The sequence below is a fragment of the Ascaphus truei genome, chromosome 5, assembly GCF_040206685.1.
Source record: "Ascaphus truei isolate aAscTru1 chromosome 5, aAscTru1.hap1, whole genome shotgun sequence".
NCBI classification, from domain to species: Eukaryota; Metazoa; Chordata; class Amphibia; order Anura; family Ascaphidae; genus Ascaphus; species Ascaphus truei.
The window spans coordinates 294451498-294474044 of NC_134487.1; the positions used below are offsets into that span (position 1 = coordinate 294451498).

The 22547-nt window shown below is 43.8% G+C and overlaps 1 protein-coding gene and 1 long non-coding RNA gene across 2 annotated transcripts; one reads left to right on the forward strand and one right to left on the reverse strand.

The window, feature by feature from the left end:
• The first annotated feature begins 857 nt into the window (after positions 1–857).
• LOC142496213 (uncharacterized) lies at positions 858–16269 on the forward strand. Its single transcript, XR_012801922.1, has 3 exons — positions 858–1885; positions 14795–15232; positions 15985–16269. It is a non-coding gene; the product is annotated as an uncharacterized LOC142496213 (long non-coding RNA).
• UPK3A (uroplakin 3A) lies at positions 13025–18187 on the reverse strand. Its single transcript, XM_075602751.1, has 6 exons — positions 18063–18187; positions 17150–17287; positions 16520–16796; positions 15435–15514; positions 14846–14978; positions 13025–14134 (listed from the first exon to the last, which is right to left on the reverse strand). The coding sequence occupies exons 1-6, from the start codon at positions 18115–18117 to the stop codon at positions 13981–13983; spliced, it is 837 nt and encodes a 278-aa protein (XP_075458866.1). The 5' UTR covers positions 18118–18187; the 3' UTR covers positions 13025–13980.
• Positions 18188–22547: the final 4360 nt, after the last annotated feature.

Consider the following 22547-nt stretch of genomic DNA (forward strand, 5'->3'; position numbering starts at 1 on the left):
CTTCACACACATTTAAACAATTTTATACAAATTCTACTAAAATTAAAATTCACAGGTATTTTGGTTTTAAGACCTCCAATGGGGTCCATCTAATCATATGTCAGAATTGGTCATCTGGTGATAATAGTTCAAAGTGTACTTGCTCCTTGAACCTGAACATTTAGATAAAAAATTCTTACCATGTAGATTTATAAACACATATAAATTAGTTAGAACATTTTGGCTATCAAAAGTGCCCAAATCCTTTAATATAAAAAGTAAATTACCCATCCCCGTCAGGGTTATACATTGGTTAAAAAACAATTATAAATGGATCATACGCAATATGTTCCATTTTAAAAATTAATCACTTTTGTAATAGTCGCACAAAATATTATTATCATTCTAAATCTAAAAGCTATGAACTAAAAATCTAAAAACAAGACTGACAACTAAAAACTAAAACTAAAAAGGGAACTGACGCTGGACAAAGAAAATCTAGGGAACTAAAGGGAGCTGTAACAGAATGGAACTGTAAATGAATGGAACTGTAAAAGAAGAAGGGGAGAGGGGAAATACAATCAAACCCACATCTAATCCAATTTTCTTATGGTTCTAGATAGGGGTAAAAAGTTCCTCCCTCATAACTCTATATAGTTTAATGAATGCCTCAGTAGCCCAGTAAAATTTAATTTAATTTATTCAATTGAAAGCGGCGATATCGAGGTCGACGTTGAGGCCTGAGGGGGACATGGATTTCAAACGGTATATCCAAAACGTCTCCCTCTGCCGTAAACGTCTCAATCTATCACCCCCCCTGCAATTCTCAGGGACCACTTCTAATCCCCTATAAAGTAGTCCTGAGGGGTCCCCCCCATGTTTCTGGATAAAATGAAGGGGCACACTATGGGTGGTCATTCCCCTTCTTATATTGCCCAAGTGTTCCAGTATGCGGGTCCTAAGACTTCTTATGGTCCGGCCCACATACTGGAGTCCACATGGGCATTGGAGCATATATACCACGTATTTGGTTTTGCATGTGATGAATTGTTTGGTCTTGAACCCCTCGTTTGTAACATTTGAGCTGAATTCTATTTTATCAGTCATCGCATGCTTACAGGCCTTGCATTCAAAACACTTAAAAAACCCCATCGGTTTAGGTAACCAGTTATTGTTTTTAATCTCAGTTTCCTTCCTGTATACGCTGGGCACTAATTTGTTTTTAATGTTCTCCGCCCTTCTGAAGATAACACGGGGTGTTTCTGGCAGATAGTCTTTTAATAGTGTATCTTTGCACAGCACGTGCCAATGTTTCATTAAAATCTTTTTAATATTATGGGCCTCGTTGTTATATCTTGTTATGAATGGAACGATGTTATTGGTGGTGTCTCTTTTTTGCTTGGGTACCATCAGTTCTTCTTTATTTAAATTCAGAGCTCTCATATGTGCTTCTGCAATTAAATCCTGTTTATACTGCCTTTCTTCGAATCTGGTTTCCAGAACTCCTGCTTGTTCTCTATATATCTCAACCTCTGAGCAGTTCCGTCTAATTCGTCTGAATTGTCCGAACGGAATATTCTTTAGCCATTTTTGATGGTGGCAACTGCTGTTTAGTAAAAAGTTATTAGCATCAACTTCCTTGAAATAGGTCTTGGTTTTGAGAATATTCTTCTCAATGTAGATGGTTAGGTCAAGGAAGTTGATGCTCTCTGTACTCATCTCTGATGTGAAACTCAGATTAACCTCATTGTTATTAATATAGGTCAAGAAGAGTTTAAGATTTTCCTCGCTCCCCTGCCAAATGATGAGCACATCATCGATGTATCTCTTCCAGAGGACGGAGATGCAGATGGGTTAATTTAACCCCAAAGTTACCAATTTCCTGCAAGGACTCACACATGGCCGTGTGAGTACAGATATATTTATATATTTATTTCAAAACCCTCTAAACCACCATTACCTGTTGTTGGGAGTGACTGGAATTGCTTAAAGAAACCACATTACCGTGTCCGCTTGCACATGGCCGTGTAAGTGTATTTAATATTTTCACCAACCCCCAGCAATATTGTTGTAACCACATTAATTTTATTGTATTTTATTGTTTTTTATTGTCAAATGTTTTTCTAATCCCACGCTCCCCCATTGCTTGTATGTCTCTATGAGACGAAATAACACTTACATAAAAAACAGGATCACAATAAATCCAGACATCTTAGGGAAAGCTTAGAAGGAGGGATGTAGTCAAGCATATAAACTGAAGCAATGGCAAGATCCAAAATGCCTAATCGTCCGGTTAGCACTAACAAAAGCAGTTCTTCCGGCTCAGAACACAACCCTTAAACCTTATGCAAAAGCAGCTCACAAAGAGGTATATCCACAGCAGCCCGGAGGAAACGCAGTAACGCTTACTCTCTGCTGCGTGTGACGTCACCTCTACGCGTTTCGCGTCATATGACGCTTCGTCAGGAGGTATAATTGACAGTAAGGACGTCCAGTTAAAATAGAGGAGGGTAAAGCTAATGCACCAATAGGGTTTGTTCGCTCTCCTAATAACATTACAGCTGTGGCTATACCTCTTTGTGGGCTGCTTTTGCATAAGGTTCCATATCAATTCTGTGTCATTCTGGGAACATGATTGTATGAGATTTAGTGTACTACAGATTCTAATCCTTGCACTGCAAGAGTTGAGGTGTGGCAGTGTCAGGTCCAGGGGCGTAGTTATAGCCCAGGGGTCAATGCTCTTGGGGGTCCACTCCCCCTACCCCCCACCCCTTACCACTGTCTCTATTAACACCCACAGGTAAGCATGGAGGAGAATGATGGGGAGAGGTGATGATGAGGGGGAGAGCTGATGGTGATGATGAGGAGGAGAGATGGTGATGATGAGGGGGCGCTGATGATGGTGATGATGATGGGAAGGGGAGAGATGATGAGGATGGGGGAGGGAGAAAAAAATGCCAGTGTCAAGATGTGCTCACCACAAACAAGGCGTGACCGCGGGGCCGAGGTGGGGATGGATAAAAACACCACCCACAGCTGCGTGGGCGCGTCTGGAGTGTAGGTTGGTCAAGGTAGCCGGGTCTGGGTTGGAGAGGTACCGATCGTTGCAGGTACTATAGCCGAGGTCCGGGTTGGAGAGAAGAGAATAGTCGTCGTACGGTGCCGAGGTCAGGGTTGGAGAAGTGCGGATTGTAGTAAATAGCCGGGATCAGGAGTACAGAAGAGTGGAGTCCAAAACAAGCCGGGTCAATAACAGAGAGCTTCGAACAAGAGGACAAGACAAGGCTAGGAAGCAATGAACACAACGGAACATTGAATTATGCTCAGCCAATTTGCCAGTGGGGCAGCTGAGCATAAGTAGGAGAGAGCAACTAATGAGAAACCTGTAGCGTGGAGGTGCGTCAACAGTGAGGATTTTGGTTGGTGAATCTGGAACAGGAATCAGGTGAGATGAGGATTTCTGACGAAGCCTGAGGAGGAGAGACCTGTCCAGCTATGCCACTGGTGAGGTCAATATGGTTATAGCAATGCATGTGATGGTGACATCTAGAGTAAGTGTGCAGGTGTTGCTATCCCTAAAGTAATGAAGTTGTGTAAATAATGAGAAAGTGTAGTATTATAAGGCTTCGGCACTGTTGGCGACCACATTGAAGCCACAACGTCCATCTTGTTCCCTGGCAGTCCTTTACTCGCTTTCACCCACACTGAGGCTGCAGGAGCCATCTTGGTCACTGGCGTCCTTCCTATAAAGAGGCAAGACATCTTCCAGGATGTGTTCCTGTTGATCTTCACCCTGCCTTGTTTCCAGCCTGTGAACCCGACTTTGCACCACAGCCGCCTGCCTTGATCCCAGCCTTTGACCCCAACTCTTCTATTCTTGATTCAGGACTCTATCTCTCAGTTCAGATCGGTGATCTATATCCTTCCTCAGCATTGCGGGGTGCCTTCCTGTTTTAGAGATGAGCATTGTTGCAAATATATATATATATATATATATATATATATATATACACAGTGTGTTTAAAATATGTGCCCTACCTTCCTCAGCAGAACCACTGTCAACGAATCCTACTCTTTTTGTATGTGGCCCATGTTGAAGATGTCCTTGACACTTCTCCAAGGAGGTGAAGTCAACATCCGTGGGAGAAGGCCTCCTCCCGTTCCTGCAGCTCCGGTTTCGACTTCTTGAAATAGTCTTGTGTACTATTGATCGCCCCACCCCCATGAGATGGAGGGTATCCTTTTGTCAGTGGGGTCAGCGGCTGGACTAATTCTGAGAAGTTGTTCACGAATCTTCTATAATACCCACAAAAACCCAGGAATGACCTTAGCCTTGACTTTGGCCAATATGACAACTTCCAACCTTGAGGGGTCTGTGGCAATTCGCTTGTCAGAGACAATATGCCCCATGTAGGTAACAGAGATTCTGCAGAACTAGCATTTATCCAGAGACTGCTTAATTTCACATTCACTCAATCATTCTAATACTTTCATCAGATGGGTCTCATGTTCTTCTAAAGTTTTTCTGAAGACGATAATGTTATCAAGGTACACTAATACACTAATACCTCCAGCAGGTTCATGTCCCCCGACACTCATCCCATCAGTCTCTAGACAGTAGCCGGTGCTCCCGACACTCCTTGTGGCATGTTTTCGAACTGATAGCGCCCCAGTGGGCAGATTAAAGCCGTCTTGTCCTTATCCCATATCTCCTGTCATGTGTTGCCAGGCAGATCAGGGACAGTGTCTCTTATGCCTTATCTCACCATGTGATAGCTAAAGCAGTATTGTTCAAAGTATACATATATTTGTACCAGAAGCTACAATATATATATATATATATATATATATAATCTAATTATATATAATATGTCTTTCTTTAGAACTAATTTAATAAGAATGAAAATAACCAATCAATTGTTGATCCTTACTTTGAAATAATGCATTGCTTGTTCCTTCAAGAGTAGATGAGGCTATTTTTTCTGTAGCTTTGAGTGATGGTTACATATTTTCAACTGGACTAGCATCCCTTGTCAACTGTGCATTATTCTCCAATAAGCATCCATGCTCTGCGCTCAGCAGCAGGAGGTGTAATACATACAGTCTACCAACAGAAACCTTTAGATACAATCAATCCTTTTAAATGGAAATGCTAATGCAGTGTTAAATGGAATGTGTTTTCTTACTGTCACCAGGTATCTGGGGTGGGGTGGGGTGGACTGACCTAGGGGGAAGGAGGGTAATTGCCTCCTGGGCTGATCTGATGTGAAAGATTTGAGATGGCAGCAGCCTGAATGAAGCTGCTCTCATGCCTTGAGATGAACCTGCAGTTGCAGACCCGGCCACAGAGGGCATCTGTGAGAAGCCAGATCTCCTCTCTGCTGCCATGCGTGCCTGCATGTAATGCATTAGGCAGCGGATATAGTAGGCGTGACGGAGCGCGTGGTGTCGCACACGCCTGTCCCAGAAGCGATCCGTGGCTTTTGGGATGGGGAAATAATTTTGTCTGTTCAGGAATCACGAGCGCGGTTGCGCGCTCGCTGGCCTTCCTCATTGAGGTACAGCCTTTTGTTCGTGACGCCGCGCGGGCTATGGACGCAGCCTTAGGTGTGTGTATATGTGGAAAGTGTTTGGTATGTGTATATTATGATGTGATTGATTGGTGGTTTGTAAAGGGTGAATGTATCAGGTACATGTGTGCTTGGGTTTATAGTGCCTATATACATATTCACTTCGATTGTAAGCTCCCGTGGTAGAGATTTCCTTTCCTATTGTCTGATTTTGTTACACTTATTGTATTATAATTCCCTGTACTGGTTTTTTTGGCTCTCTTTTGTAAAGAGTTGAGTACACGGTGGATGCTATATAAATACAGACATACATACAGTGGATATTTGAGGGGTGACTGGCCACCTGGTTTCTCGGCTGGTAGGATACATCTGCCTGCCAGGTTATGCTTAACCAGTCACTACCATACATTACCTTCTGCTCCCTGATCCTAGTTCAGAACTGATGGAGTCCCATTGAATGTCCCACTACTCTCTCATAATGCTTTGGCTTCAATCATAGTAACAGTCCATGTTTAGGACTCTTCGTGTAGTGCAAGCAGTGTCAGATTTCCCATCAGGCCCAGGCCTAAGGCGGCAAAAATGTCCGCCTCCATTAGCATTTGCTGCTCTCTCCGGCCAATCGGACCTAAGGGGATAGCACTTACTTACCTGTGCCGGCCACCTCCGTTCTGCCTATCTGCTTCTGCTTCAAAATGGAGCGTCAAATGACACCGCGGACATCACAAACGATGTCACATGGCGTCTCGTTGCCATGGCAAAAATGATGTCGCAACGTTAGATGACGTCATGCCGTGTTACTATGGTAACGGTACGCCGTCACATTGGTGACGTCGGCAGCGTCATTTGAAGCCGGATTGGGAAGGAGAAGCAGGGCGGCAGACACAGGTGTCGGGCACAGGCAAGTGCCTATGGGCGGCGGATTGGAAATGAGTGCAAGGTTCTCAACTCCAGTTCTTAAGACACCCCACCTGCCCCCATCAAGTCAGGTTTTCAGGATATCCCTGGTTCAGCACAGGTGGCTCAATCTTTGACTGAGCTAACCTGTACTGAAGCAGGGATATCCTGAAAACCTGGCCTGTAGGTAATGAATATGCCTCTGCATATCGATGCTGAACTGTACTACAAGGTTTTTCTCCGTTCCGGCAAAATCAGCACCCTAGAGCTGGTAAATGTGTGTGATTGTAGCTGCCGTCGCTTGTCTGCTGCAGGGGCAGAAACAAATTGCTTTTTCAAACTGCTGCTGCCCCTGTGGCAGTGAAGGGATTACAAGTTGTATTCTCCTCAAGCTCAAAGGCCTTCTGTGAGTTGGCGGTGGGAGACTTTTTATTGTCATATACTGCAGCTGCCTTCAACCCAACGCGAGTATTGGGCTCAAGTTTTCCTAACTATCGGAATTACCTGGTGTCAAAGGAGGGGTTACCAGAATATCATTCTGCCCCCAGCCACGTCCTTATCTTTTTCTATGTAATGCTTCCGCATGCAAGGAACGTGTTTCTGAAGACAATTGATTAAGAGAATGGAACGCGGAAAATAGCTGGCGTGCTAAGAATGTGCTAACATTCCTTGCACACAAACCCATCTCCTGACACTATGTTGGGTGCAAGGTTGTGCGTTGCAGTAGGTTTAGAATCGTCTTTGTCGAATTTTGATCACATAGTCACATTTGCGCGTTCATAGTTATGGGTTAATAATCCAGGGGTGCGCACACTTTTCAGTCTGCCCCCTCCCCCCCTCCATTTTTAACTGGTGTCCGACGTCTTCTGATGTCATGTTGCCATGGCAATGCGACGTCAAATGCTGGAAGCCGCCGGAGACCAGGTAAGGGAAGTTACAGAGGCTTCGCGCACACGCTCCCCGGCATTTAATTTAAATGCCTTGGGGAAGAGCGCGGGCCCTCTAACAGTCGAAGACTGAGCCACCTGTGTTGAAGCAGGAACTGATTGAGCCACCTGTGCAGAAGCAGAAATATCTTGAATACCTGACCTGTTGGGGGGAGGGGGGGCTTGAGGTCTGGAGTTGAGCGGCCCTGCCTTGTAGCATCATACTTTGTAGAAGAGTTTTCTGAACTTGCCAGATCATTGTGGCCATAAACAGAATGCAAATATGTATGTATGTTTATATACTGTGGCCATGTACGTAGTACTGTACATCACACAATAGAATACAAAAAGTTGTAAAATAATCAGGGGGAATTTACTATTTGAAACACACAAGTAATCACAAGGATTACATAAAGCTCCCAATAATAGCACTCATGATAGATAACACAATAGGTAAAAGTGTCATCACAATGGAAGCCAACAATAGCCTAATCCCACAGTGGGGTCAGCCGCAAAAGGTCACACTCAACAAAAATAATAAAGTTTTATTAACCAATTATAACCAGACGAAACACCATGAAAATGCATAGTTAAAAATCCCCAAAATGTATGGAGGTGAGAGGAATAGGCAGTGTAATATTATACCTAATGCCAAGTCACACAGACAGATAGTAATAGGCTGTACTCACAACAACAGTCTCACACAAACTCTGTGTGGAATTTACTATTTTCCTGGCTCCAAAGCAAGAGCAAAAAACAGCAGCATATTGTACAAAAAGCAGAATCTCATTGAAAGGAATTTGGGGTGTATTTTTTCATGATATATCTGGTGCAATTCTTTTGCAGTGGTTTTGCCATAATTTTGAACCAGGAAACCCTAATAAATAACCTTGTAAGTGCATTAAATAAAATTTAAAAAAAAACACAAAACAAAGAGAAATCAATCCTCCAGACAACTTAACACTGTAAGAAGCTGCAATATTGTTCTGTAACTGTGCAGGGATGCATTAACTGCCCCGTGTATAACTACACATATGAAGAACCATCCTGTTGTACTAGAACCTGCAGCACTGAGTCAAAAACGTAATGGCACAGACTGCTGACAATTACAAAAATGAAACAATGTTTAATATGCAGAGTGATGTTCACAGACAGGACACATCACTCACTCATTCTTTCATTTTTTAAATTGTCAGCAGCCTGTGCCATTACGTTTTTGAGAGCAGCAGCAGCAGGTTCTATTCCAATCTGATTATACTGTACATGGAGAGGCTGTGGGATCACCACTACATCGGTGCTAGGCCCTAATTAGACTCCACGCTTCTCTTTCCAGGAGTGCCCACCAGTCCTTTTTGTTTAAGACCATCATGTTGGTCGATTTAAAGTATCACAACCTGCAGCAGACGGACACTGATCCCTGACCAATACAATACCAAGACTGGAACTCAAATGTTGTATGCGGACATTTTGTGTTCCTGATTGGGAAGTGTGTAGATGACACACCTTTAACTTCTGCAAGAATTCTTCCTATATTCGTTTATGCAACCCCAGCATGAGTGCATTGCTATTCAATATACAGGGAAGAGTATACTTAGCAGTGTGCAGATAACATAGCGATGTCTTTCAAGTCTTTCTGCCAATGAGAGACAGAGCCTCCAACATATGATACATACCTGATAAATGGTAGACTCATTTTTCTCCAAGTGAGAGCTTTTAAACCTCTGTATTACATATGTAACCTGACCCCCCCCCCCCCCCCCCCACACACACACACACCTCACGTAGAGGCCAGTGTGTGGGAAAGGAGCGTATTACCTCGCTGTTTGGGGCTTCACCTGTTGGTTCGCAGGAGGTCTGAGTGGTCTGTTGTATGTTATGAGACTTGGACAGGCTTGGTTTTACAGGATTCTGGTTCATCTTGGTGTTTCAGCGCCTCCAGTAGTGATGGCTCCCACAATGTAGGCGTCAGCACCCACCACTACACACAGACCTTCTCTCAGCCCAGGGACTGACGCCATAGGCTGAATTATAATTGCAGGATCTTTATTCACAGCATACATCATTCAGCTTAGCAGCAGTTTTCCTGCATACTCCCCAGGACGTCTGGACGGTGCTTACTTCCACTGCTCCTGGTGGTCTTGACTAGCCAGCCAAGTGAACATGCTTGCCCCGCAATGGGGAAGACTCATAGTTCGCACCATCTTTTCTCCCTCCTTCACCCTAGCCAGGGATCAGACAGAGACTCACTCCTTCATCCTTGAGGAGCAGAGAGAAACTCTCTAACACATCCTCACTCCAGCAGGAGCTGGGAGGAACACAACCTTACTTCCCCTCAGCCTTCTTGAGAGGGTATCTCTAACTTTAGCCTACTCTCCTTAGAAACTTCCAGAAGGAGCAGGCTCATGGACTGTACCCACCTACAAAGGGCTGTACACAGGCCATTTGACACCACCTACCTTCCTCCACTTTCTGGGGAAGCAGAAAGGAGGGTCAAGGGCCCACAGATTAACCTGCTAATGTCTGGATCTTAACAGGGCTTACATAGTGTATCTGCTATGTGGGAAGAAACAGGTACGGCTTGGACATACCCTGTTACACATATATAAATACTAGGGAAAGGGGGAGGGAAGGTGGCTACTCTTGCTACAGTCTAGGAGGTGGGTAGGTGCCAGGAGCAAAAATACATAAAGAGAGAAACTTGCTAGGGCAAGTAAAGAAACTCCTAATAACCAGCACTCTTACTCTAATGGTAGGAGGATATGATGAGTAAGATAAAACGTATCTTTAATTCAAAATTTAAAATAATGATGGAGAACAACAAACATAATAGATCTCCGCATGATGCACAGGGTTAGGAAACTGATCATGGCTGGTATGGATGTACCCTAGTGAAAGGAATTATATGGCTAAACAGCCTAAATGATCCAAAATCAGTATATATCTAGCCCCACGGATAGGGGTTGCTGGTTGTAGATTGTCGATGCTTATCTCTGAGTGCGAGCAAGATAGGTATGGCTATGCCTAAAGAGGCCACTCTAGTTGCTGCAAATATCCATGAGTTTGCATATGTTGGATATTGCGACACTGGGCACCATTTAAGCATTAATGACAATCACAATATTAAAAACTGTTGATTGAACCAGCTAGACCATGCATCAGTGTAATATGCGGCAATAAGTAAAAGCAACGTGGACGAATACAGTCCAGAGAGAGCCAGTGTGATCTCTATTGAAATATTGTATGATTATCATGACGAATACACATACTAATTGTCCCTAATATATAGGTGGGACGGGCCACTTTAGTGTAAAAGTGGTACAATTGAATGAAGAGCGTTCCAATCAATACGTGAAACGTACGTCGGTGCGTGACGCCGTTTTATGACGTCACATACGTCTGTTGGCAGGTCTAACTGAGATAATAGCTCCTGGTGCGGAGTCCTAACTTTGCTATATTTGTAATCATAAGTACTATTACATACCACCAGCCTCCTCAGGGTCACTGTTGATCCTATTTGAGCGAGTACATACTCTCTCTCTCCCCGATCGCACTGGGGAGTGAGCACTGATTACGGGCATACTTCATTACTCCGATATGCCCATGGGGTCCATCCACATTGCGGATCCCCAATAGTGTTGTCTGACCGGGTTTCCTATCGGACCGGCCAGACTCAGTAGATTAGTAAAACAAATATATAATCGCCCCACTTCTCCATGTAAGGAGCATGCAGCTGGCGAAGAGATTGGCCATACAAATGTGAAAAACAGACAGTGAATCCCTGCGCTTCTCCCTTTGGGATAGCAATAAATGGGGATATATATATATATATATATATATATATATATATATATTAGTGTGAAAATCTATAAGCTAAAGGAGACTTTTGGTTACATCCTTTGATCAAATAATGCCAAGCCTGCTAACCATGTCAAGGTAAGTCTCTATAGCAGGTCCCTACGCTAAATGCATACTAATGTTAACATCGCCGGAAGAAGAGATCAGCGTATCTCGAAAGCTCGCACAAATAAAAGCATTTCGTTAACCACAGAACGGTATAATCTATTTCTTTTTTGATTATTGAAGCTCGGCTAACACGGTACTGATACCTCTATACATACATATTAAACATGTAACAGAGAGAGCTCTGCTTACCCAAAGCACATGACATGGCACACTTAAGCTGATGAGTGGTCAAACATGTGACAAGAGAGAGCTCTACTTTATTAAAGCACATGTTATGGCATACTTCAGCGAATGAGTGGTACTTTCCAATACAGAGGAGAAACAATTCTGCAACTGCTGATCACCCCGCTCTCCCTCAGGCAGAAGATATTGGCGTGGATCGTAGCGTCTTCTCCCTCCCTGACATTACTAATCATTAGCTCCTAGTGTAAGGAGAGGTGTGGGGCAGTATGGATCCTGTTGTGGCATGAAGCGGACTTAAGAGGGTGGGTAGAAGCTCCTAGCCACAGCTGCAACATCCCTTCTGTGCACCACACCTACAGTATAATTGTGGACAACGTGCGGGGGATTGGAGGGTTTAAGATAGATCTCCATCTTGGAGACATTTTGTTTCCCATCTACCTCAAGGTGGGGAGGAAATACAGAACTCAAATTACAACCAAAATAAATAATTGCTGGCTTTGGCAAGTGTTTTGAAAAAAAGTGACAAAAAAAAACCACAGGTCTAGATTTAATTTTAAACTATAGACATTAGAATGGAAGGATATGACATTTTTAGCATTCTGTCTAACTAAATACTGAAGACTTGTCATTTGTAGCTAGAGATGACTATTAGCCATAGCTACTTCCCAGGATTAATAACAAAATCAATATTTATTTTAATGCTTGTTCTGACTCACGCTCACTGTGGCAAGTGAGTAGAGGCAGGCAGCTTCACTCAATACCATATACCAAGCAATGGAATCTTATTTGCTGAAGTGTTTATTTGGGACAATACAGAGACACACAAAAAAAAAAAAAAAGGTAGAGGGAAAACACTGGTGCATGGGAGTAATGGAGGGAAAAGGGAGCTAGAATGGCAGTGGGATATGCTAGGTAAATTACAATGGCTTTACCAGAGTAGGCGAGGTGACTGCCAGATCTAAAAGAAAGCATGCTAGCCTGGACTAGCATGCTATACAATCATGTGCCAACTAGCAGGGGGAGACAGGAACAGCTTAACTAACTAAGAAATATAGGGGAGGAGGGGGGGGGGGGTTGCCAGGGCAACAGGCTGGAAGCTAGGGGAAATTTACATTTGGTGCAATCTTACACCGAGGAGTGCTGGCAGCCTCAGAAAAGGGAAAAACACATAGAGAGGTTCCAGTACAGTGCCGTGTACGGTGAACGGTGGTTCAAACGGCATCGTTTAGCAATGGAGTTTGAGATTAAGTACATGTAGCAAAGCAGCTTATTCTACATCCAATTGGGCCATCTTCAGCCAACATTCCCACTTGAAGTTATGTAGGCTCTAAACGCCTGCACATTGTCCCATAATTCAAGTGTTTATATTCACTACCCCTGCAGAAGTGTCTATTGTGATGCTGTTACAGCGTGAGTTAGAAACTTTTCATGCTGCATTACTGATTTTTAGACTCATTAAAGTAGCTTTAAAAATTGAGGACACCATTTAAATTCACACAGAAGCCCAGCTGTCAATAAAATTAAACTTTTATTTATTTTAAAACACTTTCCTCAATGATGTTTAATTCATCAAGTATTTTTTGTAGTTGTGAACTGTCACATATTGCATTTGGTAACAACAATTTTACCAGGTTTTGGCCATCATTGGCATTTCTGGGGTGTAAATGTGTAAGCATGTCCTTGGAAATTAATACTATGAGCACGAGGGTCATTGCAATGTTATATTACAGATTGAATATCAAGTCACAGTAATGTCTTGCTACACAGAGTAGCAAAAGTGTTAATTCTACAGTCATAAAATGAACGTAAAAGGACTCAGGAATACAAAGCGTAAAGGCCATTAACATACACGTAGTATTTTGGGGGGGAGGAGGGGGAGAATCGTGAATTATTTTTTTTTAAAGTCATTCTCATTTATGCCCATCTGAAACAATTAGTTTTAAATCAATATTTTACCTAAAGTAGAACAGGTACAGGGGGGTAGGGGAAAGTTTTTCTGAACATGTGCATATTATGGGGGGGAGAGAAACGTGTATATTATGGGGGGGGGGTGTCTAACCACTGAGCTGCAATGTGGGGGAGGGAACCCATCCGGCACCAGGAATTTACTCAACCGGCTGCTGGCAAGCAGAGGCCCCGGGAGAGCTCCCCCCTCCCGTGTGCCCGGCTGGCATTGCCAGATGTCTGTGTGGCCAGAGATCCAGAGCAACGCTGCAGCTCTCTTCATCACCCCTCCTTAAAGATCAAATTCTCAAGGGGAGGCAAGTGAAGAGGATTGAGTGAGGGGAATGTAAGAGGAGTGAAAGAGTTGGGAAGAGAGTGAGAAGAGTGCAAGGGGGGGGAGTGGGAGTGAGGTGGTGGGAAGATGAGCACAAGGTGGTGTGAAAGAGGGGGTCTCCAGTAGAAACTAGGGCCTCCCTGTTTTAAGTGGCCCAGGCTCCCCAAAGCCTTAATTCGGCCCTGGTTCAGGCTTGTGGTTGTGTGCTGTAACGCGCCCTTTCCATGGAACCACTTCGGAGTGTCGAAGAATATGTTACATCGGTGCTGGCCTGTGCCTTTTGTGGAACATTTTGAACGGTCTGAGATTCATGTCTTGTAGGTTCTGCATTGGGTGGGACACTGCAAAAAAAAAAAAAAAAAGTATGAAAATATTCCTTTATAGTCAATGTAAATATTGATCTATGATGGTCACTTTTGTATCACATTACTGTGGCTGGTATCTTGTGTTACCCTTTCTCTGGTATGACAATAAGGCACAGCTGGTTACTCACCAACCAATGCCATTTCATATTTGTTTTACAGCATCCAAAAAAACAAAAACATTTAGGACATATTTAAAGCAGCAATCCCCTTATTTGTGGATTATATTTATCTGAATCAAGTGCCAAGGAGGAGACAAACTATGGCATTACTGTAGACCGAGCCATTTAGTAGCAATTTGCAACTTATTTCCCCAATATTAAAAGGGGAATGAAAGTGGCCGCTATCAGTAAGGTGAGCGCCTCCGATACGCTTCCCACAGGAGTACCGCTGGTCTATCACGGATAGAGAGAGCTGGGGAATAAAGTCAGGAAGAGATGGCGGTTTACAGTTACAAGTCCAAAACAGTCAGATGAGATGTAAATGGAATATGGAAGACAATAATATTTTTTTTTTAAAGTATTAAGCGCACGGTTACTGTAGTACAATATCTAATGTAGAAGACCCATTTTTCAAATCCGTCCGATGTGTCAGAAATCTGGATTAGCTATGGGATTAATATGCTGTGTAATGTTATAGTTGCAGAATATGCTCTCTAGGAGAAGCACCCATACAATACAGTATACTCACATGATGCAAGAGACTACGGCAGCAATAAAACCAGCCAACAATAAGAAGAGCAGGACACTGAGAATGGAGGTGAGGACAATCATTCCACCACTTCTTCTGCCGGGCCAACTGTCAATCAAGTTAGAGACTTTGCCTAAAAGAAAGGAGATGGTGTCACCTAGTTACATTGTAACTGAAAAGAAGGATAAGTCAGTAATCTGTTGCTCAACAATAGTAAAATGTGAGATGCAGAAAAATAATCCCAACGCAAACATTCTATGGATAGAAAATGGAGAATCGGCCAATGGAAGCCAGTCAATATAAAATAAGCAGGAGATACACATTTGGCTTTCCACATGGAAGAGCCATCGGATGGTTTGCCGTGGGGTCATTGACACAGAAGACAAGGTAAGGAGGGGGGGAGCGAGCCGAGATGGGGTCGTGAGCCGGGGAAGGGGGGGGAGGGGTAAGCGGGGGAGGGGGAGCAAGCAGACTCAAAAGTTTGTGCAGCCCTGGGTTAAACGAAGTACTACTTTGTATAACTGCATATTAATTTAAAATTACAAAAAAAAAAAAAAAACACACCACAGTAAAAAAGTGTCATCCCTACCTGTCTTTGTAGTGATGGGAAGAGACCAATCAGTTTCACCTTGTTGTACACCATTTGCATTTGCAACAACATATTTAAACCTTGGGGGTGGGGGAAGGGGAGAGAAAAAAAAAATGGAAGATCAGGACGGAGTTTGATAACGTGTCCATATAAGTAATATTACTCCACTAAGCTGCCCAAGTGTGCCACCTTCACTGTGCCTCGCTGACCAAATTCACTTTCCTATTTTTCACTCAAATTTAAAAAAAATTAATTATGTATATGTATTTCTGGAGAGTACAGACGACCCATCGACCTACTTCCCATAAACACTAATCTATGGGATACCTGTGAAATAACCTAATTTAAATATACTTTGCATATTCCACCATTAGGTTATTTTCCCAATTCTCTCTCCACATGTTGTATAGAGGAGTGTTTTGGTTGGTATACCAAGTCAACTAGGACTCTACTAAATAGGACACTTCCCTTCCCTAGTTCAGATTTGTGAATGTGGAAATATTTTATTCAGCAAAATTCCTGAAAACTTTATTATTTATTTTTTTACAAGGTTCACTAATTTAGGCAAAAATGACGGCACATCTCTAATCTCCAAGAAAATGATTTTACAAGACAGATGTAGCCCACCCACAATGTAGAAGGTAACACCATGCTTCGTTTTAAACAAGGCTTGTAATTGGAGATGGTATTGAACCAATTGGATTTTAGATTTAGATCATAGGATTTATGATTGAGGTCAGACAAAGGGATGCCGTCTTCAGATGCACAGAGCTACTTCAGTCTGCCCGCGTCCTGCAAATTCCTTTGCTTCCTCTCACCTTCAGTGCCTGAAATCTATGTATTGTACAGCGCCACACAACCAAGTGAAGCCAAAAACAACCACAAGTCAGAGCTGCAATGTTATAATTATATTTTAAATTAGAATATAGAATGGCTCATTGTATTGCCAGCTTGTGCCAGGTATGAAGCCAGGATAGTTTATCAAAACAAAATCTATGATGAGCTACTATATGTATAGTGATTAATGCATTATGCTTCAAGAACTACACATTGAAGAGTCATTATAAAAAAAAAAGGAACCATACCTGTACACTGCACCAGCCACGAGAGGTGCATTACAGATGCCATTAAAGTTTGGGTCATTCAAACAGTTTGCATCTCCACCCACTCGGATGAGGTACTGGTCCAAGATAGACTGTGCTTGAGTGGGATTCTGCGCATTGGCCAGCACAGGAAGATTCTGACAATCAGGAATACCAAACGTTGCTACCTGGTAAGGCGCAGTTTCTCCTCCCTTCGTTGCTCTGTAGGTGCGGCTAGAAATGATGTTCGAGGGACTATATACTGTTAAATTTGAAGCCCCTGTGGAAAGAAAAATATATATTTTATATTCAAGATGTTGACAGCAAGAATGAAAGAAATGCCTCAAGTAATTATGAATATCTTTATTATAAGAGATGTATTTATTTTGCAATGCATCCGTTTCTTGTACAGGACAAGACAGAGGTAAAGGAAAAGGTGTAATCCCAGAAGTGCCTTTTGATTTTGAGCACACACACACACACACACACACACACACACACACACACACACACACACACACACACACACACACCTGCCAAAGAGTCTGGAATGTAAACCCTTCACCTGCAAAAGTAGAAGGAACAAAAAGTTAATATGGGGAAGAGGGAAACAGAAGTTGAAGTGACACATACCATTAACAACTGCATAGAGATAGATACTGTTTGATCCGGCAGCAAACGTACAGAAAGGTTTTTCCAAAGCAACTGCAGTCTGGGTGGGGTTTATTGTGACAAAATTTGAGTTTGCCAACAACGGCATTACAGCCTGAGCTAAGAAAGGAAGAGATAATGAACATTTAACAGCCACGTTGTTTTGTGCCAATAAGTGTGAATAGTAAGAAATGGCTTTTTAGCAAATGGTTCACAGTATTCTTCAATGCATGCAATCTGTTTTACAAAGGGATTGGAGTGCTCCTGATACATTGTATATTATATTATTGTTAATCTCCGGTTAGGTGCCAGAAACCCATTTTACTCCCAAAATATTTTTTAAACAAAATATCTTGATACTTGTGTGAGCACATATGCATCTGTCTCCCCCCCCCCCCCCCCCACACCACCACAAGAACCCAAAAGTCTCCTTTGAGTGTGACAGACAGTATAAGTTAAAGACCAGGGTCCAGTGGTTTGGAAGTAAATCTGTGAAGAAATTTTATTTTGTTCTTATGAAAGACTTATAATATTTTAAAAGTATACATTTCCTGAAGCAGAAAATAAAAAAAAAGTTTGTTCTGGTAAATAACCAAAATGAAGGGAAATAAAAAGTTCCTATATTTTTTTTTTTTGTGGGATGGGGAGGGGGGGGGGGGGAGATTTTTCCTGGGGTTGTTTATGATTTTGCAACTTAAGAATCATTTTTTTTTTTGTCACCTAAAAACAAAAGTATCATGCATTGTAGTGCACGGTTGATTAACAGGAAACACTAATTCTAAACATTATAATGCAACCACAAATGTAGGATCAAGCAGTTTTATACTTGGTTATTGCTAAAATCATATAAAATTATTTGTGGGAAACCGTGTAGAAACGTTTCTATACTACTCACCCAAGGAAATCTGCATCAGCCAAGCAAAGGCAGACAGGTACCACCACGCACCCATAGCTTGCAGGTGACAGTCCACAGCTAAAGATAATCTGTTGAATTCAGAAGCTCTCGTTAGGAGCCCAACCCAGGACTAAATGAGGCTCTCAGGTGTGCAGAGACCCTCCTTCAGCTCCTGACCACGCCCACTTCTCCAGCCAGCCAATCACAACGCTGCATAATATAGTGGGATTGTCTGGTTCAGTTGTGCTGTGTTGAGTGCAAGGTGTGAGTAAGGCTGCTTTAACCCTTTGATTGCTAGAAGCATCTGCCACACATTTCAAAGCACTTACAGGCACCTATGTCAGCTAAGGGGTAAAAGGAAGCGAGCAGGTGGCTAACCCCCTTGGACATTGCTGCTGCTTTCCTAAAACTTGTTTTGGGTAATTCGTTGCCATTTTTATCAGCTTTGAGATAAAAATGGTCCAAGGGATATAATTAAATGTTTGCCATGGGTTGAAGGCCAAAGATAAGTTCTTACATCTTTGAGAACATTTGATGCAAGAGAAAGGGCTCTCACTAATTTGCCATGAGTCTCATTGATTTAAAATCAGTCCCACTGATTGTTAACATCAGTTTCTCTTAGACTACAATGAAATCACAAATAGTACTTTGTCTGTTAGTGTCATCTTTTGTCCCAGAACCACGAAACCTCACTGATTTTGATCCTTGGGGGCTGACATCTGCAAAGTTTATGTGGATAAACAGGCAGTGTTGTCATTTAGACCAGGAGTGGCAAACTCCTGTCCTCAAGGTCCACCAATAGGTCAGGTTTTTAGGATATCCCTGCTTCAGCACAGGTGGCTCAGTCAACGATTGAGCCACTGATTGATCCACCTGTGCTGATGCAGGGATATTATTAAAACCTGACCTGTTGGTGGCTCTTGAGGTCTGGAGTTGGATACCCCTGATTTAGACAACAGTAAGCTCTTAATGCAGTTTGGAGTGGATCCCTGCACTGAAAACAGCCATGGTTCAAGAAAAGTTTCCTTCCTAGAGGCTGGAATATTAGCACTGTACCTGAATAGGACAGTGCAGCTCTAATAAACTTGGGGCATGCTTCTGTTTATCCATTTTTCAAACTTTATAGGAGAAGAAATGGGGAGACTTTCTAAAGTTGTGCCTCCTTTAAGTGTCTTAAACATGTTGCACAGTAATGTGTCACCGGCTGCTATTAAAGGAGGTCAATCTTATTCTTTGAAAAAATGAACTGTACCTGGGCCCCTTGGTAGCTGAGGCGTGGGGTGCTGAAGTATACTAATGATGACGGGGAGGGGGAAAAATTAGGAAGGGCCTAGCATCGGAAGAGAGCCAGGATGTAGTGAATTGCTTTACCTGCAACAAAGACTTGCAGGCCATATTCAGTTACCTCTTCTAAGGTGAGAGAGGGAGACCCCCTGGGGCCCCAAGAGATGGATGGGGCGGGGGGGTACCCCATGACATTCCCCCCCATCCCCCACACACACACCAGGGGGCAGCAACCTATTGCTCTCTCAGGTCAAGGGTTAATGTATGCAGTTGTCAAGTTTCCCAGAATTCCAAGCAGCCTGAACGGAGTCCCAGCCTTCCAACTCCCTTACCAAGAGTGTGGCAGGGACTGAGACACGAAGGGACAGTGAGAGAGAGAGTTATTTTAATGCAGTGCATTAATGTGAGGACAACACCTTCTCTTTTCCCTCTCACACCTCTCTATCCCATGGCGAGTGCTCCACACCAGAGCGGAGCTCGGGCTCAGTAGCGCATGGAGGCCCAAAATCTGGGCAGGTTGAACTTCTGGCATCGTTTTACCAGACGCCAGGGAGCCACCAGGCCAGGAACACTTGGCATGGCTCCCTCCCCCTATCCCCCTCCTCCGTTGGTAGTACCGTTGACTATTGCTTCAAATTTGCATTTGAATGGATATTTGCATGGTGATGGTTACTTACTACCCTCAATGGAGACTTTCCTTTTCCAGGGCGTAGCACAAATAACCAGGTTTATAATAATAAGGTCTAGGCATGTGTGGATCTGTGTGTATGTGCAAATCTGTGTATATCAATGTGTGTGTTTAGACCAGTGATAGACCGGGGATCTGCGGCCGCCAGGGGGGGAGAGCTGGGACAATTCTCCCAGCTGCCCGCAGCACAGCGGCACCTCACATAGCAGTGACCTGGCAACACCTCACATAGCAGTGACCTGGCAACACCTCACATAGCAGTGACCTGGCAACACCTCACATAGCAGTGACCTGGCAACACCTCACATAGCAGTGACCCAGCGGCTCCCGAGCTCAACAGCCGCCCAGTCACTGCGATCCCTCCTCTCCCTGCTGGCGTTGGAAGTTGCATCAACTTCAGGCTGACAGGAAAGATCAGGTAAGAGCGCGCTGTCAGCGCTGGCAGCTCCCTTTAAGTGAGAGAGAGAGGTGTGTGTGTGTCTGTGTCAGAGTACGTGTGTGTTAGGGTAAGTGTGTGTGTGTCAGAGTAAGTGTGTGGGTGTGTGTCAGTGTAAGTGTGTGGGTGTGTGTCAAAGTAAGTATGTGTGTGTGTGTGTGTGTGCGTGTAAGTGCGTGTAAGTGAGAAGGGGCGAGTATGTGTGTATAGAAGGGAGAGGGGGAGAGAGTGTGGGGGAGAGGGACCATAAGGTAAAGAATGTGAGGGAGCGTAAGGGGGAGAGGGTGTTTCTATTGTAAATGAGAGCGGGAGAGTGTGTGTATAGAAGAGAGGGGGAGAGTGAGTGTAAGGGAGAGAGTGTGAGGGAGAGGGACCATAAGGTAGAGAATGTGAGGGAGCGTAAGGGGGAGAGTGTGTGTCTATTGTAAGTGAGAGCGGGAGTGTGTGTGTGTGTGTAGAAGAGAGAGGGGAGAGTGAGTGTAAGGGAGAGTGAGCATAAGGGAGAGAGTGTGGCGGAGAGGGACCATAAGGTAGAGAATGTGAGGGAGAGGGAGCGTAAGGGGGAGAGTGTGTGTCTATTGTAAGTGAGAGTGTGTGTATAGAAGAGAAAGGGGGAGAGTGTCAGGGTGAATAGACACGGGGGACGGAGGCGAGGAGGGGGAGGGGCGTGAGATGGGGGGAGAGGGTTGGGGTTCCTAAGAATTTCACAATGAAATTCTGGGGTTCTGTAAACTGTAGCGATAATTGCACTTCGGTTCAGGAAACCTCGGGAGGCGACAGGGGACATGACGGAGGCGTGGCCATGAGCGATTTACCCTCATTGGCTGAACCGCTCACGTGATGTTGACGTCGCTCTCCAAGACAAAATCACTTTCTTCAAAGCTTCAGGTCGCCAGGTCGCTACGCAGCGCCGTCGAGGTTGTGCCCACTATGGGCATCCACAACGGACTTCAAGTACTTGTGACGGTGCTGCATGCCATTGCCGTAAGTATAAGCACAGCCTTACAATGTATCTGATCTCATACGCGCTATTAGAGAGGATTGGGGTTCCTTACAATGCATCTGATCTCAGACGCGATATTAGAGAGGGTTGGGGTTCCTTACAATGCATCTGATCTCAGACGCGATATTAGAGAGGGTTGGGGTTCCTTACAATGCATCTGATCTCAGACGCGCTATTAAAGAGGGTTGGGGTTCCTTACAATGCACCTGCTCCCAGGCGCGCTATTAGAGAGGGTTGGGGTTCCTTACAATGCATCTGATCTCAGACGCGATATTAGCGAGGGTTGGGGTTCCTTACAATGCATCTGATCTCAGACGTGCTATTAGAGAGGGTTGGGGTTCCTTACAATGCATCTGATCTCACACGCGCTATTAGAGAGGGTTGGGGCTCCTTACAATGCATCTGATCTCAGACGTGCTATTAGAGAGGGTTGGGGTTCCTTACAATGCATCTGATCTCAGACGCGCTATTAGAGAAGGTTGGGGTTCCTTACAATGCATCTGATCTCAGACGTGCTATTAGAGAGGGTTGGGGTTCCTTACAATGCATCTGATATCAGACGCGATATTAGCGAGGGTTGGGGTTCCTTACAATGCATCTGATCTCAGACACGCTATTAGAGAGGGTTGGGGTTCCTTACAATGCATCTGATCTCAGACGCGCTATTAGAGAGGCTTGGGGTTCCTTACAATGCATCTGATCTCATACACGCTATTAGAGAGGGTTGGGGTTCCTTACAATGCATCTGATCTCAGACGTGCTATTAGAGAGGGTTGGGGTTCCTCAGAATTTTACAATATAATTATAGGATTCTTTAACCAAAAACAAGGTTAAAAAACCCTCACTGCTTTAGAGCCACAAAGGTAGGGAGCTATTAAGGACTGTGTGCCATTTCTGTGTTGCATGAAAGAACATTCCTCACTTTGCCAAATATCGCCTAACCTTCATGGGAGCGGTCATTGATATCAACTTAAGCCTGTCCCACCAGCTCCACCATTTGGCCACACACTCTGCCAGCAAGTAAGGAACTGCATAGAGGGTCTGAAAGCTGCAATCTACTCCATTTTTTATTGA